This window comes from Sciurus carolinensis, chromosome 4 (assembly GCF_902686445.1).
Source record: "Sciurus carolinensis chromosome 4, mSciCar1.2, whole genome shotgun sequence".
In the NCBI taxonomy this organism is placed as follows: Eukaryota; Metazoa; Chordata; class Mammalia; order Rodentia; family Sciuridae; genus Sciurus; species Sciurus carolinensis.
Window position 1 is genome coordinate 4,994,377 of NC_062216.1, and position 18,276 is coordinate 5,012,652.

Here is an 18,276-nt window from a genome sequence, read left to right on the forward strand (position 1 = left end):
TGACCCCAGGCTCACTGAGAACTGTGGGCCCTGACTTCGGCGGGGCCCTTGACTTAGGCGATCTGCCTTCGAAGGCGTCAAGGGAACTCCCGTGGGACCCCTGTGCTCCCCAGAGCGAGCTCTCGTAAGCGAGCCCGCCCTCTGGTCCCCTCTGGCTCTTTGGAAAGGTGACCTCTTCCTCCCACACACGCTTCCACCATGGTGCTAGCATTGCGGTGGGCCCTCCCCAGAGGCCAAACCAATGGGACCACTCACTTTTGGACTTTCTGCCCCCAACACTGTGAACTAAGTAAACTACTTTATAAAGTTAGCCTGCTACAGGTATTTGATTACAGCCAAGAAAAGTGGGTTTTTATGAGTTTCTCTTCAGGAAGAAATAGTATCAATGGCCAGATGTTTCAAGGTCAGAACAGTTTAATTGAAGTGATACATATGGCCCCTAAAGTACTTATTTTGAGAAGAAAGAAAAGTGAGATGGAAAGAAAAAAAATGATCATTTTCAACTTCAGCTCATGAATCAAAAAGCATAGTAGTGGCAATTTTGAAAGAAATGTTGATCTTTGTAGGTATTTTGACTTCATTTGAACCTATTCTATAAAGAAAGCAATTGTACTTTTCTGGAAGCTTATTTGACAAGTGCTTATATGGAGAAAATGTGTGATGTTAAATTTAACATCAGAAAACTAGGTTTGAATTATTGAGCCATGTATATTAAACTTGAGGTATCATGGAGGATTTAAATTGGAAAAAAATAAAATGTGAAGCACCATTTAAACAGGAATGACCCAAAACACAGCAAACCACAGAACAGTTGTAGTCACCATCTAGATATCCCAAAACCTTGAGTTGAAGAAATTTCACCGAATTATAAGATCAGAAAAATGTAGTGAAAGTGGATTGTATTTCAGAGCAGCTGACCGGCCGGCTGACTTTACATAGTAAAGTGTGCCTGTTCTAGGCAGCAAAGCTAACTAAGAGATGAGAGTCATGCTCTTCTAAGTAAAAGGCAAGATGATCTGACAAATACCATCAGCCCTCCCTGACCTCTTGTTCTGCATCCGTGGGATCAGCCAAACTTGGACTCAAAATATTTGGGGTGGGGGGCAGAGTGCATCTGTGCAAAACATGTTAGAGGCTGAGAATCCTTGGATGTCAGTATCTGAGGGGTCCTGGAACATCCCTTTGGATATTGAAGTACAGCTGAATTTACAAATATGGTATTGGGCAACTCGCTGGCATATGGAAGGGATAATTTTAGTAAATTTTTCGCATACTAAATTTGAAAACTTCAGGCAGAAGCAGTGTTCTGTACTAGGGAACGTTCAACAGCCTGAGCGAATCGCAGGTTTCTGAAAGACAGCCGGGTGGGCAGTGGTGATCAGCAGCTTCCTGTGTCCCCAGCATCACCACCACGCGGAACTGCTGATACTGTGATATCTCAGTGTTGGTCTCAAACTCAAATCCCAGGGTGCAGACATTCAAAACGTCAATGAAAATTAGTTGAATGAGAAAAATCTGTTTGCTTTTTAAAACTGGAGACCCATAAGAAATTAAATTTGGTCCCCAGAGAACAGAAAGAATGATTTCAGTTTAGTTCTTAATTCACGGTAAGGAATGAGTCTGTGCAACAATTTATTGCCAGTTCTGGCTAAGACTAAAGAATTATTTAGATTGTGAAATAGAAACAAATTGCTGGGACTACTTTCCATGCCTTAAGCTCAAGGACAAAGCACACCAAGTATGTGTGTGTGCACATGCACCTTCTTCTGTCCCCATATAGTGTCAGCCTAGGAAAACAGTCTCCATTCCCCACCTGAAGTTTTTGTTACTGTCGTTTTTATCCTGGGATTTTTTCTATATTTTATTTAAATATTAATTCAATAATTTTAGGACCAACTTGTTTTTACTTGGTCATGGTTTTATGAGGAGGTAATGCATGCTGGAATTAATGAATGAGAGTATAAGAATCGTTTTCCTACTGTAAATTATTTTGTGTAGGAAGAAACAAAACCCCCACAGGCAAAGGAGCATGGCGAAGCCACTGCTGCCAATAGGCATCACACGCCGGCAGGTCCCACCCATAAGCACGCGGGCCACAGTGACAGTCTTGAAGGGAACGGAAGATGGAGACCAGGATCGAGGACTGGGGGGACTCATGTCAGTCCAGGGTGTTCCCAGAACCCTCCCCTGCCTCCCCGGCACCTTTCCTGATCCATATGCTGAACCCGAAGAATTTCATCATTCTGGAATCCACACTTGCAATTAATAGTCACACGAGATAGGCTTTTGCATCTTAAAATTATTCAATTGTAAATATTTTTAAACTGGACATTACCTGTTCTTGTCCTGCAGTTTGTTTATTTCACTGGTCTGGTCCAAAATCTGTTTCTCTAATTTGTTTGTAGACAGGGAATGTTCCAGAAGCTGAAGTTCAAGCCTTGTTGTCTGGTTTAGCACCTAAATGGAACAAAATGCAACTCCTATTTATCACTTTTAATCAGTTTGATTTCTTACCTTGTAATTCAATTATCCAGTTTATCAGAAAATAGAACATACTGTTTATCAACCCAAGTACCTCATTTTGGCCTATTTTTCATGTTCGGAAAAGGCAAGGTTTCTTGGATTATTACATCCATGTGCATTAAATCTTTTTTCTCCGTATTTTTATTTTGAAAGTGGTTAATAGTTATGGACAGTGATGTTGGTGTGAAATAATATTTTTTTCTAGTTCTGTATTTTATCATTGTATACAGTGAGATTAGTAAGAGCATACAATGCTCATATTTCAAAGATCAAAATTGTTGCATGAATAAAAAGTAATTCCCCACCCCAAACAAAGCTCTGTTCTGGTATTTATTTGCTGATCAGTAGATACAGGGATGCAAAGTCACGTGCGCCTGTTATATAAAAATGTAGCTCCCTTTTAGCCTGGCATTTCCTCATTCATGTCCACATGGTTAGCCTTTATTTTTGTCTTTGCCATTTTCTTTTTCCTATTTTAATGGTCCTTGCAACCAATTAGGAAACAATAGATTGTCCCTACCAAGTGGACCCGTCTTGCTCTGCGGCTGCTGATGTGTGGCATGTGTGGTTTCTCTGTCCCATTGTGTACCAGCAGCTTGAAGGACAGATTCCTTGATGTTTGGCTGCCTTGCAGCAGGAAGAATCGATTACTCACATCCTCCGTGTCACAGTGATTCAGGATGTGATATCACGTGTAAATGTGAGTCGGGATTGTAGCCAAGGAGTCTGCGTCCTTGAAAGAGTCATTGTTTGCTGGGTGTCTTTGTGGTTTGCAGAAGCGCTGGCCTGCCCACTGAGCAGATCACCAGGATGGTTCAGTCCTCCGTCCAGCTGGTGGGAGGTCAGGTCTGAACAGTCCTGCTGAGGGCAGCAAGGCCCCAGCCAACACTAGGCCTGGGTGCTGAGGTGACCACCCGGGCTGTAGCTCTGGCCTGCAGGTTCTTGGGGTCAGGCATTCTATGAGGGTTATTCTCAAAGGAAAATTGGGTCTCCTGCTTAATTCATGAGAATGGTAAGGTGGGCACAGATAGAGAGGCAGAGAAGGATGACCTGTGAGTCCTGCTGGCTGCAATAACTGCGGTTTTTACATCGCTTGTTTTCTTAAGGCAGCCATGCATTTGAAGAGACCTGCAAGTGACTGAGCTAGTAGGCCAGCCTTGGTCCTCTTTAAGACCTCAAAACTCCAGCCGATGGTCAGTGCCCAATTCAGTCGTCTCCCACTCTGTCAGTCTAGAAGATCTCGAATTAACCAGCAGTTTTCACACTTGAGTTTACACCTACTTCTTGCAGTCATGCACGATTAGCAGTGGCCTTCGAGAGGATCGGGGACAAGAGTGGCCTCTTGCTCAGCCACATGCGTGTCTTTGGCTGGGCTTTATAGACTGTTTTTTTTCCACTCATTTTCCTATTTTCCTGTTACCCTGGATCATATGATATCTAATTTCACAACAGGCTTTTTAAAGAAATCATGTGACCCTGAAGCACATTAAATCTGACTTACACAGGATGTGGCCAAAGTTTGTATGGTTGTTCTGTGCCTTAACACTTTTTTATTACTATTATCTAAAAACATTAAAAATGTCTATTTATAGGACTTTGGATGAGCTTGATTGCCCACTGGTTTTACTATCCACAGGTGGGGAATGTCACCTGATAATTACTGGTTTATTTTACTGACGGACTGTGGGCACGTGGACGTATTTATTTCTAAATTGTATCTTTTCAGTTTTAGCTCTTATTATATCAACTAGGATTAAATTTTTAGTACTTTATGGTGTACCCTATAAAAATTTGTTTATATTTTTCCTGAAACATTTTGATTTTGCTGAAAATCTTGGTAATCAAATAATTGGTTATTCTGTTCTGTCCTCAGAATCTTCCATTCTTCTACCACTCTCCTCCTATTTTCTCTCCTGTTTTCTCACCTCCTGTTTTCTCTCCTTTTTTCTCACCTCCCATTTTCTCACCTCCCGTTTTCTCTCCTCCTGTTTTCTCTTCTGTTTTCTCTCCTCCTGTTTTCTCTTTTCCTATTTTCTCACCTCCTGTTTTCTCTCCTCCTGTTTTCTCACCTCCTGTTTTCTCACCTCCCGTCTTCTCTCCTCTCATCTTCTCACCTCCCATTTTCTCACCTCCCTTTTTCTCTCCTCCTGTCTTATCTCCTCCTGTTTTCTCTCCTCCCATCTTCTCACCTTCCATTTTCTCACCTCCCATTTTCCTCTCCTGTTTTCTCACCTCCCATTTTCTCTCCTCCCATCTTCTTTCCTCCTCTTTTCTCACCTCCCATTTTCTCACCTGGCCCCATGACCATCAGCAAGGAGACACTGGCAGCGCCATCCGAGCAGCGGTCGTGCGGGCACTGGAGGGCTCTGATCCCGCTCCACACCTGCCAACTGGAGGCTTGCCCCTTTCTGTCCTCGTCACTGGAGCAGGAATTGGCCCACGTGTTGTGGGATTGCTTACAGTCAAACCCACCCGTTTTCTAGAGCACGGCTCCTCGCTCGGAGTGGGCGATGCCAACCTCAGAGCCGTGAGGAGCCTGGCTTGGGGGCGAGGGCAGTCGGGCTGAGGCAGGCCGGCTGGCGCAGCCTGGCCTCTCCATCTATTCGGCCAGCACACTCCCCCGTCCCCAGCCTGTGTTTTGGGTCATAGGCTGAGCGCTCTTAGCATGACTTCAGAGGATTTCTTTTTACCGTTTTGCTATTTTAATGTTTTGCTGTTTTTGGCATTTTTAGATTTCTTACTCATTTCTGCTGTTGACTCTTAAAGCTGAAAGAGAACTTAGCAACCATTCGTCTGGCCCAGCCCGTCATCCGTAGTTAAATGCGAGACCCGGAGAGGGTGCCAGGGCCTCGCTGGGGTCTCTTCACCCTGTCCTGGTGGCCTGGACCCGGGACAGACTCGGCCCTCGGCCGGTGGTTCTGCCTGGCCTTGCCCAGCGTCCGCTCATATTGCCTCTTTCCCTGTAAATTAGTTTCACAAACGGCGGGTTTTCTCTTAACCTCGAATTGAGGTGTAGGAACAAAGTTTCTCGCTCCCTGCCTCTGTGATTCTCATTTGTCAAAAGCATGGAAAGTTCAGGACTTGGAAATGAAAAGTACTAGCGAGAGTCCAGAAGGGACCTATGTGACAAAACCCTTCGCCCTTGTGGTGCCAGGCGTGGGCACTGGGAAGGCGACTTGTGGTCCTTGCTGGGTAAGCACCATGTGACCTCAGACTGGAAACGGACGCCCTGGGTCGCCTACCTGGGCCTCCACGTCGGTCAGCTTCCGCGTCTGCTCGGCGGTCTGGTTGAGGAGGTTGGTGCCGATCTCGATCATCACGGCCGTCTGGTTCTGCACCGCGTTCTGCTGCAGCTCCACCATCTCCTTCTTCATGTTGTCCTGGATGTAGTTCTCCAGCTGGAGGACGGGAGTCGGAGGGTGCTCGTGAGTCACGGGCCAGGAACCCCAGTCCCGTATACCTGCCTCCCTTCCTCCTCTCGAAGTCCATCTGAAGACCTGTGGCTCCCTTCTCTGTACCACCTGCTGGCCACCGACTCCCTCCTGGCTGCTGCCCACAGCAAGCAGTCATCCCGCCGACTCTGCTGCTTGGCTATCGGGAGGTCTCGGATCTTACTAGAGCTCTGGTGGCTGGGGATCGTGTGGTTGGAGCCTTTCCTGAGCCGTATGACCCAAAACAGACAAGACCCCTGAAAGATGATCGGTACTCCTGATCGTCGAGCCCCATCCCTCCCGCAGGCTGTCCTGGGACCTGGCTCAGCCTTTGTGTCCATGATCTTGGCTCCTCCTTTTCTTCCTTCCTCTGCTTTACAGGTTAATACATTGTAACTTTCGGATTGAAATACAGTATTTAAAAGAACTCATAGGTAGCAGTTTGTCATCACGTGGGAATGGAGGTCACAGTAAGCTGTGTCTTAGTTACAGTTATTCTCACCACTGAGCAAAGTTTATTGTTTAGAAAGTTTATTCTGGGAAGTTCAGAGCTACAAAGATACACTCAAGCCATAGTTTAGTTTAAATCCATACCCAGATGTAATAATTTATAAACTAATACAGATAACAATCTTCACCTTTTTTTATTTCAGTGTTTAAGAGCTAAATAAAAATGACTCTGTCCTTTGTCATTCTAAATCATATACCTAGAGAGGGAAATATGCCTTTTAATGCCTCCCTCCTGTTTTTCAAGCTACTGGGTCAAACATGGTTATTTTAACCTGAGCCATGAGAGGATTGTTTATAATTTGAAATTTTAAAGTCAAGTTCCAATTTAAAATCACACTCAAGAACTTTTAAAAGACATACATGCCTAATTTTTAGAAAGAAAGTTTCTTAACTTTATTGTTATAATTTTTCCTAAACTTGAAAACAGTAGAATGACAAAATGTTTTTTAAACTGCCTGTGGTTGACTGATCAGGATCATGTGTGTGTGGTGCACGCGTGTGTGTGTGTGTGTGTGTGTGTGTGTGCGCGCGCGCGCGCGCGTCTGATGTTGGGGTGAATTACAGCTCCCTGTGTCCATTCCATGTTTGTGCACAGACACTATCATGCTGTCTGCATTGTGTCTGTGTACAGTGTGTACCTTCTGAAGATATATCATGTAAATAAAGTAAAATTCTATATGCTGTGGATCCAGTTGGATCTAATTGAAGCCTCTGGGAGGAAAACAGAACAGAGACGTGGAGTGGTAGACATTAAGTGTTGACGTGGAAAGGACAGCAAGGATGCAGTTGTTCTTCGGAAAGCCTACATCCGTGACCCCATCGGCTCGGCCAGTGCGCCCTGGCCGGCCCGTCTGCTCTCCGTGGGCTCCTCCCGTGGACCTAGGAGTCTGACTGAGAACTGCTGAGCTGTGAGCAGCGTGTTCGACCGAGGCTGATTCGCACCTGCTCACCTTTCATCAGCCAGAGAGCTGGCTCTCAAAATGGGCTCGAATGCGCCTTCCCGTTCCAAGTTCCCCAAGTGCCACAAGCAGCAGGTCGAACACCTCTCCTCAGATAAGGGCCGTTTTTACCAACGGGAAAGCCTAGAATCAAAAATCACCAATGCCCACTTTATCTCCTGGGAGCATCGTGGCAGAAGAATCCCGTTTTCTCTCCAGAAACAAGTTCTGATGCTTAGCGATGGGAAGGATAGGGTTGTCCAGGCCTGGCGGGAGCATTTCCGCGTGAGCATTCAGCATGGCCCCTGAACAGGAGGCAGGTGGAGAAGAGCGGCCATGAGGTGATGCGCGCTGGAAGACATCCTCGAAGTCCCTGCACAGCTTCTGCACGTTGGTTCTCTCCTGCTTTCTGCAGCCCTGGAGTGTCTTTGTGCTCAGTCTTATTTTCTCTGCGTGACTGCAGCCTGCAGCAGGGACGTCTGCCCCACGAGTCCATCGCAGCCTGAGCCGTCTCAGCACAAGGGGACGGCGGGGGCCGGGCTGCCCTCCCTGGAGCGTCAGCTCCGCTCCCTGGCAGAGGCTTCCCGTCCTGTCATCCACGCTTCGCTGCTCTTATCAAAAGCAGTTCCGAGACACTCGAGCCCCCCAGGGAGAGGACGTGGCTCTTTCTGATTCCACGCGTGGCTTCCCACACACAAATACTCAGGAGCGCCAGGCAGCACCTTCCATCAGAAGACGGCTGGCTGTGTGGTATCGGGATTCCTGGGCACCGGGGCTCTCTGCAAGTGTGGGAGGGCAGTGTGCTGGCCGTGGCCCCTCTGGAGGGCTGGGGCCCTCATGAAGGTGTGGAGCCAGGGCGCTGGGGACGAAGCCAGAGGGGAGCGCTGGCCTGGCCCACGCGGAGCCCTGGCTCAGTCCCATCACCACACGGGGAAACGTGTGGCGAGGTGCCTCCTCCCAGTGCAGACGAGTCACCAAACTCAACATTCTGGGGCAGGAGCTGTTGTCGTGCGTAGCTGCACGGGGTAGCTCAGCGCTGGGTTTGCTGAAAATGAGGACCCTCCACAGTCATCAAACTCGGCATCCCAGCAACCAGAAGAGAACCATAGCATGAATCTAACGTAACGTTTATATTCTAATATGACATGAACGTGTTATAGCCTAATATAACCGGATGTAAAATGTGTTCTGGAGTTTATTATTCCCCTAACGCTCAAATGATCAAATTTGACAGAAAAAAAAGAAATGCATTTGTCAGGCGAATTATGACTGATTGATTACACATTAAAATGTTTGTCTTCCTTCTCATGACAATCGCCATCGGTATCTTTTACACCAAAGCAAAGGTGGTCTTGCCGTCGTCTCGGGGAAGCACAGGGTCCCGAGCAGGAGACTGATGAGGGCCCCTCCCCGACTGCAGAAGCTGCTCGAGAGGTCCTCTCCGCTCCATAAAGCCGAGTGCCCTTCCCGCTCCCTCAGTTCTGTCCATTGGAGGACCTACTTTTCCTGGAGAATGAGCGGTTCCGGGTTTCCTTGGAGACATTTCGCCGCAGCATTCCAGTTTGCACGAGGGTGGGGCTGCTCACACAGGCCCACAGGATGCGTCCGCCTGAGCCCTGCTTCCCAGCCGCTGCTTCCCTCGGTGGGATCCTGTCTCAGCCCGCTGCAGCCCTACCGCCCACCGTCGGAGTCAGGAAGCCAATTGCAGATCTGATCAGGGAGGCTCACATTGCCCCTTAGCATGCCTGTAGGATTCTTGCCCTGGGAAACACACACCCTTGTAGATCCATGTCCTGTGGCCTCCTTAGCCTCCTCCTTCGTCTTTCCATTGCCGTAACAAAACTGAGGCTGGGTACTGTGTAAAGAAGAGTTGCGTCTAACTCGCAGTTTTGGAGTCTGAAAACCCAAACAGCAAGGTGCCAGCCCTGGCGAGGGTCTCTGGCTGCCTTGCATCACGGAGGTTGGCATTGTGCAGAAACTCCTGTGAGACGGAGAGCCCGGTGCAGAGATGGGAGGCCAGAGAGCCTGGGGAGGCACCAGCCTTGCTCTTTCAGAACAGCACTCCAGGAGAAGTCCCGCAGGTCCCACCAGAGCTACCTCGACCCACTCCAGGGCGCGCCCCAGGGACCTCCCACCTCCTAGAGGTCCTTCTGATTCCAAAAATCACTACACTGCCATCAGAATTTGGTCCCAGAAGCCCTGGAGGGACACACTCAGACCATACCCAAACCACAGCAGCCTCCGGTGCCCGCTGTGCCCCTTCCCCGGCTGCCCCCACTCCGCCCCGCCTCTGCTCTCCTCCTTTGCCTCCTCCAGTCTATTCCCTCCCTGGCTCACACGCCCCCATTTCTCTCCCTCAGCAGATGCCATCTCGGTGTTACACTCTGATACCAAAACCCTTTCATATTCGTGTCACTTGCTTTCACATCTACTGATAGCGGAGTTGGGTGTTTGCTGGGGATGCTGAGACCATGACCATCCTACACAGGCGCCCCAGCGGCCACAAGCAGGGCATTCGCTGTCATGATGACTGTGGAAACCCTGAGCTCGCGGTCGTTGGATCCGGGGCTGTTCTGTTTGGAAGGCTTCTGACCTGATGTTCTCGCCCCTCTGTGGTGGGGGAACTCTGAAGCGCCCTCTGAGGCCTCCGGGGAGCTGGCAGCACTGGGCCTGCCCTCCCTCCTCGTGGAACTGCTCTGGTGGCTTTGCCCTGAGTCCAGGGATTCTGCTGCCTAGGCAGTGGCCTGCTCAGCAGCGCTCAGGGAGAGGCCGAGATGAAAGCCGGTGGCGGGAGGCGCTGCTGGGCAAGCCTGGGTCCTCCCAGGACGCCCACTGGCCGGGTGGCTGCCTCGCCACAGGGAGGTCATGCTTGGGCGCCCTGGACTGGGCAGAGCTGTGTAGATGCCAGGCTGGTGTCACTCAACCTGGGAAAGTGCTGTCAGCCGCTGGCCCTGCCGTGACTCCAGTGGTGCCCTTCACCGTGCAGAGCCAGACAGTGTGGGAAACGCAGGGAAGAGGGGCGCTTGCCTGACCGCTGCAGGGTCGTCGGCCTCCCTCCAGAAGCCGACCTGCCCGCGGACCCCCACCCGCCACAAGATCATGCATCCCTTCTCGTGACCAAGCCTCCCTGTTCCCTTGGTGCCCGTGGGGGTGCGCGGGAGCCTCAGCCGCGGGTGGTGGCAGGGTCCCCTCCCCCAAGAGAGTAGAGTTGGACGTAATGCTCGCGCAGAGTGTGCTGTGCGCCATCAAGTCGCACCGGTCCCTGTCCTGTGCTGGGGCGCACCCACGCCTCCGCCTCTGGTGGATTCTCTTCACCACTCCAGTCTAGTGTGTGTTCCCCTCAAGCCTGCGGTCATTTCCTCCTGAGACCATGGCCATTGCCAAGGTGAAGGTTTGGGGAGGCTGCTCCAGCGCCTCAGGACATGTGATCCCAGGCTTCACTCACAGGCGTCCTTTAGAGGCTCTTGGCGCATACATGTTTATATACGTGTATATTAATATGTATTTATTACTCTGTCTTAGAGCTCTGGCTCACCGCAGCTTACACACACCTGGCATTTGTACTTATACCAGTAGGTCAAGCAAGAAATGAAAGGTAGCAGGCATCGTAAAGTCATGTGTGTACATACACTGCAGCTATAACCAGAGCAGGCTGCAGGAGCAGTAATTTATACACACACACACACACATATATATATGTGTGTGTGCGTGTGTGTGTATTTATATATATATATAATATAAACATATATACTTATATATATATAAATATGTATAAATATATATATTTATATATATATAAATACACACACACACGTTTATTTTATTTTATTTTAATCTCAGTGGACTCTCACATTCTTTGCCTGGGTGTCCCCAGGAGCAGAGCCTGAGACCAAGGCAGGCATGCAGGAAGTTTATTTAGGAAGTGGTCCCAGAGAGCAGTGTGAGGACAGGCGAGGAGGAGGGGTGGACAGTTCAAACACGTGGACTCCATCGGCCACCACTGTGGCAGCTGGTGAGAAGTCCCTCAAGACCTTCTGGGAGACCCTGGGAACAATGTCTTGGAACTGTCAACCTGGGATGCAAAGAGACGCTCCCATCCCTCGCTGGGCAAGGGTGGCCCTGTGGGCATTGACACCCCCCCCACACACAGGCTTTGGGGATGTGCTGAGGAGGTTCCAGCGGGCGTCCCAAGGCAGCGTGGTGTCGAGGAGTCCCGGCCAGGGATCTGTGGGAAGTCCCACAGGAAGGCCCCGGGTAAAGCCCACGGCAAGGGCTGTCTGTGGGAATGGCCCGGAAGGTTCAGAGTGGTCTCCAGAGATCTTCCCTGAGATGGCAGCGTGGTACTCTTAGGCCCCTTTATAAGGCAGAACCAAGGCTTGGACCACTTGACACTGTGGCCCATCGTCCTGAGGACTGTGATGGGAGGCTCATCCGCCCACTTGGCAGCTTGCTGCATTGACCGGGGAGCAGAGCTGAGGCAGAGCAGGGTTCTGAAAGCGCAGTACTCCTGGCAGACTGGCCAGAGGCAGGAAGCAGGCCCAAGTGGCCGTGGGGGCCACAGCGGGAACTGAAGGAGGCTGCAGCCCTCAGCCTCAGCAGAAACGCCAGTGCCCAGCTGCACAGGACAGTCACCTCCACGGCGGACGAAGACCCCGGCAGGTGCTGGCCCAATGTGTTCCCATCTTTAAAGGCAGGAATGGAAGCCGCCGGCGCTTAACTCTGGGAAGGAGAGGATGAGTTCAGGCGACTGCATTACTGATTTCTTCCACAAAACCAATGCTCTTTCTTTTCTGAAGTTAAAACACGTGAAAGTAAAAAAAAAAGTGAGCAGACACCTCACCTTTTTTGCCGAATTCAGCCTTTGAAACCTATGTATCTGTCCCTGTGTATGTGCAGGGCCTGCAGGTGCGAGATGTGTTCACCTCTGCAGTTCCTGAAGCAGCTGGCGCTGAGCTGCAGCGGGCAGGAGGCTTCGAAGCCAGTCACCTCACGTTGAACCCAGGACGCTGGAGCCTGGGTCACAGTGCTGCTGGTGGCGGGGTCCTGCCCAGCCCCGCACTGATCCGCCTGTGTGTACCGTTAAGAAGTGTGCCCAGGGTTAAGGTCCTTCTCACTGCTGAGATGCAGCATTCAGACAGCAAGGGCTGTCCCCTGCATTGTGTGGGTCTGCTACAACCCCGGGCAGCTCTGTGTCCCAGGCAGCGTGATGGTCAGGGAGCAGTGTTTACTTTTCCTTTAGCATAAACTGGATTTACATGATCGCAAGACTGGCTCTACTAGGTGGCTGAGACCAGAGAAATTCAGAGGATTTTTGTCTAGAAGCAGCCGAGGGGTTTGCTGTCCTTGTACAAATGCAGGAAGCTTGTGTTGTTTCTGGTGGGAGGTGGGGGCGGGAGGGTGTCGGGGATGCCTGGACATGCTTCAGGAATCCAGAACCAACAGCCAGGCGCCCCTGCTGGGCGCTGCTGCCTCTGGACAGACCCCTGCTGAGCCCCTCTGCTTTATGTCCTCTTCCTGCCGGCACAAAAAGCTGGAACGAACTCCAGTGGAGGGGACTTGGGAGGACACTGGGACACAGCTCCAAGTGGTCCCTCCTTCCGCCTCTGCTTGGGTGCCCGTCCTCCCAGGGTTTCCAGCTGCGGTTCTCCCACAGTCTCACAGTCTCATGTTGGTCTGCACAAACTCAGTCCCCTCGTGTGCACATCTTTTTCAGGCCCTACCTCTGCCCACACCAAAAGTGACTGTCATTTGATGACTCACACTAGGAACACCCATTACTTAACAAGGTCCTGTTTTGCACGTTGCTCTTTAAAGTTGTAATATATTTTTAAACGTTTTAACAAGCTAATTTTAAATCCAATCAGCAGGTTTTTTTGTTTTGTTTTTAAATAAGAAGCCACACAGCAAAAGCAAGATGCTATTCAATGCCCAGCTGTGTGGCCACACATAGAGTGGAATGGCTTTTTCCTCCTGTGACAACTTCTCTTCATTTCTGGACCTGAACTTAGATAGGAAGTGTCTTAAGTATGTATTGACATTTGTACTCTGCCCTTGAATTGTGGTAGTTCAGTGGGGACCACAGTTCTCTCTGGAAGTCTGTAAAAAACCCTTTAGCTTATTCTACTTTGTCTGTGGCCCAGAGTCCAGCAGAACTCTTCTGAAAGCCACTTGCACTGCGTCTGTGGACAATTATAGTTTGATTCCACTGAGAGGGACTCAACTGGGAACTGCAAGTGGTGATTATGACTTTGGGCAAATCACTGAGCTTCTAATTGTGTCTTCCAAAGCCTCCTTACCACAAAATATGTATGATGCTGAACGTCTCCTTACAGAATTCCAGCCCTAGGGGCGGTTTGTTTCTGACTGGAGTGAGGAGGCGGTTTATCAAGTTTCTGCTCAGGGCTGTTTTGTTCCTACCAAAGCAGGAGAGGCACCACTTTCTCTCCAGTGGCGAGTTGGACAAGATATGCAGAATGTGGCCATAAAATAAAGGTGTTGCTGCTTCAAATGGAGTTGACACTCCTTGTTTCATTAGCCCTCCTGAAGCAGTCGTCATACATTTGCATTCTAAGGGAGTTTGCCTAAGTAAAGGCACAGACCAGGCATTCAGAGGCACGCGGGGCCACAGGAGAACCTGCTTTCTCACTTGCTATACATGACATCTCTCCAACTGTGGGAGTCTTGAGGAGTGGAAACGTTTCGTTGTGGACTTCAGTACAACTTGCTCAGTAGCTTCCTGGTCAGGCACTTTCACCAATCTTTTCTCACACCTGGATCCTTGCTTTGATTTGTGAGTGTTTCTCTGTGGGAACTGGTGGACTGCGTTCATGCCCTGAGACTGTTTCTAACAATAACCTGACAGATTATTGTTGATATTAAACATCACACAAAGGAAAGGCCACAGAAAGGGTCCTTCCTATATGATCTCGGTTACATAAAACCAAGGAAGATCCAATAGAACATATTATCCTGATGGGATCCTGGAACAGGAAAAGGGCAATACATAAAAATTAAGAAAATCTGCAAACAGTATGGCGTTTTCTCAACAATACTATGTAGTTATTGGCTCATTAATTGTGACAAAAGTACCACACTGGTGATAGATTAAAGTAGGTATATAGTAATGCAAGATGTCAAGGTGATTAAAAAAAACTGGATGTGGGGTATATAAGAACTCTCAGTACTAGCCTCATAATTTTTCTGCAAATTTAAACTCTTTTAAAATGTTAAGAGAATATTAAGCACGAACCAGTCATTCCACTTCTGTTTCCCATAGAGAAGTGACATATGTCTGAACAAAGACTTATATGCAAATGTCATACGAGGTCTATTAGACATGCTCCAAAAGTGGGATTATATGTCTCACAGCTGATGAAAGGGTACACAGGTTGTGGTATATCTATCTGTAGAGCAGCAACAGAATGTTCAGCAGTAAAACGCAATGAACTGTTGCTGCAGATGACATGTTTAAACCTTGAAGTAATTCTGCCGAGTGAGAGGCTGCACAGGAAACTATGTGTGACCTGATTCCATTTCTACAAACTCTTCAGAAATGCAAACTAATCTGTAGCGTTGAGAAGAGATCTGAGGTTGCCTGAGAACGAGGACAGAAAGCTGAGGGAGGGAGGAGGGTGGTGAAGGGGCGAGAAACCTTCAGGGGTGATGGATATGGTCACTGTCAAGTTGTACCTGTTTCACGTGTACACGAATGTCAAATATTTTCAAATTACACACTTTAAAAAAAAAAAAGAACTCCAGAGTAGGCCAAACCCATGGGTGGCGGTGGAGGGTCTGGGGGAGTGAGGGAACCTGCAGGCGCCACAGGGGCAGCTCATCTCGATCTTGCACTAGTGACCTTAGTGGATTTACTTTTTAGAAGGTCATCAAGCTGTAGACCTGCGATCTGTATATTCTGTGCAGCTCCTGTGCTTTGCATCTCAGTGAAAATATTTTTAAAAGAAAAAGATATTTTAAGAGGAGATGCTTGACAAATTTTACTGTGAAACCCTAATCCTCGTTATAGTGGGTGATTTTATTTATCTTTGTACTGTTCACCCGTGAGTACCTAAATAATGCCTGAAAAACACAAAGTTTGGAAAAGTCATTTTAAAGTCCTAGTCTGCAGGGAATGGGGTTGAAGCATTGTCGTTCCCTGAAGAGGGTGGAAAGTATTCAGTTAGGTAAATCAGTGACTTAACATTCTGAAACATGATTCTTTCCGGATCAAGCGTAAAAGGCATGTGCTTTTGGAAGCCCAAGAAAGAATTCATGCAGTTCCCATTAGTCTAAAAATATATAATAAATAAATAAATGTCTGAGTCATGTATCGCATTCTGTTGGAGTGCAGTGGCTTCATGTGCAGGGAGAAAATAACGTAGGCTCTGAATAGTCGCTCTTCCCAGCACCCAGCGGAACCAGTACAAAATTACTCTGAGAAATGTGAAATAAGCGAATGATGGAATTTAATTCTATTTTGAGGTCCTTCGATGGGAGCATTTCTTACTCTTGAGCAACAGTATGAAAATCTGAATAAAATAGCTTTCTTCATGTTGTTTGGCTAGGGAAGAAGTTCCTTTTGTGGTCTTAGAGTCTGTCACGGGGGCATTATTGCAGCACAGGTGTGGCAGTGAATCCCAGCTGAGTCCATGGGAGCTACTGGCTTCTCCTTGTTTAACTTTGTTTCTCTCTGAAAAACAACTAGCAAGTAAGTGCTGACTGTGCTGGGTCAGCATGAAGATGACGTGGAACAAACCAGCACAAACCAGCACAGCTCCGGGGTGGTGGGAGGCAGTGTAGGTCCCTGCAGCAAGCTCATAGCGCCTCGGGAGATGTTCAGATGTTCTCCTGGTTGGTGTTGCAGAGAACAAGCACTTCAGGAAAATCATGGAGTTTGGAAAGGGGGAGGGAGGTGTCCACTCTGATCCCAGAGTTTCAGAAGCTGGCAGTGCCCACACAGCCTGTTCCGTTTCCTAAGTTCCTGGGGCTGCTGGAGAAACAAGTACCACGTTTTCCCTTCTACTTATGTGTATTTGTGTTTCCAGATAGCTGCTGGATGTTTAAGTTGTTTGAACCTGACTTCTTAGTAAGTGCGACTGTTAGGCATTTCTCTGGGCCCGGAGGTGCTGTGCGAAGTTCCTGGTGCAGGGAGCTGAGAAAGTTTGAGAACACACTGTATAAACCTGGCATTTGGTGGAAAGGAAGCTCAACCGACTCTCCTTTCTGACCCTGTTCCCAATCGAGATCCTGTCTTCATTCGTAGTATCGATGGTTTGAGTATTTATGGGAAGACTAGAAAATGAAAAAGAACCGGTAAATTGTGCAAGACCTTCATTAAGATGTACACGGCAGGATTTCCCTAGCTTCTGAAATCACTGAGGAAAGCAGTGTGCTCCTTGCAGGCTGGTGAGTGGACGGGGCGCTGTCTGCTTTGGGCCAGCGGGTGTGTAAGCAGGGTCTACTCCAGTAGAAGGACACTGGGAGCCTTGTGCATGTGCTCTGGGCTGTGGTTGCCCCCAGGCTGGTGCATTTGGGGCAGAGTATGTGCCAGCTGTACAAAGTATGGGAACCCAGATCTGCCTGTGATTTACAGTCTGCATGCTAAGCATCCTCACTTGTTCTGAGATGAACCAGTTTCTGTATGACATTAAGTCATACAGAAAGGCTAAATTGACTTGAACACCACAGAACTTTGGGGAGTGAATGTTCAATGTGATTCTCCAAAAGCTTGTGGTGAAAGTACAAGGGACTGGAATCGTGTTCCCATAATTAGCTCAGTTCTGGAGGGCTGCCCCCTCCCCAGCCCTCTTTGCATGCGTGCCTGTTCCAGGGGAAGCTAGTGGAAAATTCCTCTCCCCTCCGCTCCACTGCCGTGAGTTATAAAAAGCATGCCATTCAGAGCCGAGTTTTCTTCTGCACGCTTGAATTTTCACCCACAACGGGAAGGGGGAAAACCCTTTCAGGAGCTATTCTCTATTTGTCAGGGCGATGGGGGGGCCACTCTTCAGCTCTGGTCCGCCACAGAATGACTGGCCTAGTCTGCTTCCGCCTCGGGCCCACATATCCACATAAATGGGTGCTTTTCAGAGCTGCAGGGACACCAGGCACACCAGTCACTGGAGACCCCACCCTGAGTCATACGGCTGGAATGAGGGGTGAGCACAGGAAGACAGCAGTAGCGGAGGTTTTCCTATTGTTAGGTTTGTTTGTTTCAATCAAAATGAGTCATCTCGCCCCCATTTTCAAACAAAACTCACTGTGGTTACTTTCAAAATTGGGTCTTGACTATGACAAGCCAGTTCAATTTTATCCGAGGTACTGAATTCTTGAAAGCTTCCCTCAGCTGTAGAAAGTTAGTTACAAATTAAAGTGGTCCAAATGCCAGGTTAAGCTTTGTGGCTCTGCATCTTTATTGAGCCCCTGGCAGAAGGACCTACGCTGGAGTTCGGCCACTCATTGGGATCCAAATTATGTGTGTTTGGTTCCCCGTGGAATCTTGGCCTCTGCTGTGGTGGCTTCTGGCGCACTTTGGTTTCAGGAGGCCGAAGTCAGAACTTAAGTGAAGGTTTTGCCCCACAGGCCTTTCCTGCAGCCCTGCCGTTTCCAGGTGGAATGTCCAGGCGGAATGTCCAGGCCTGTCACAGGTTGCTGAACCCCTTGACTGTTAGCTCCTGCAGTTGGAGTGCCTTGGGGGCCACAGTCCACGGTAGCCTGGGAAATTCCTCAAAATGGCAGAAGAGAACTCAGGATCTGAATCCTCATGTCCACTGTCTTCTCCAGTGGCCAGGAGCTCCATCTGGGCCACCTGCAGAGAAGCAGCTCTTGGGGTTTTATGGCACCTTTGTTGTGCATTTCTGTGGTCCCAGTACCTTCCAGGA

At 48.8% G+C, this 18,276-nt stretch overlaps 2 protein-coding genes across 3 annotated transcripts in view; one reads left to right on the forward strand and one right to left on the reverse strand.

The window, feature by feature from the left end:
* Mcph1 (microcephalin 1) overlaps positions 1–18,276 on the forward strand; it is a 191,047-nt gene that overhangs the window by 102,510 nt on the left and 70,261 nt on the right. The gene's annotated exons all lie outside the window — the stretch shown is intronic.
* Positions 1–18,276, reverse strand: part of Angpt2 (angiopoietin 2) — a 48,883-nt gene that overhangs the window by 17,047 nt on the left and 13,560 nt on the right. The window contains exons 2-3 of the mRNA XM_047549263.1: positions 5,766–5,921; positions 2,336–2,457 (exon numbers count right to left, since the gene is read on the reverse strand). Coding sequence (XP_047405219.1) covers positions 2,336–2,457; positions 5,766–5,921 — 278 coding nt within the window. The remainder of the gene's footprint in view (positions 1–2,335; positions 2,458–5,765; positions 5,922–18,276) is intronic.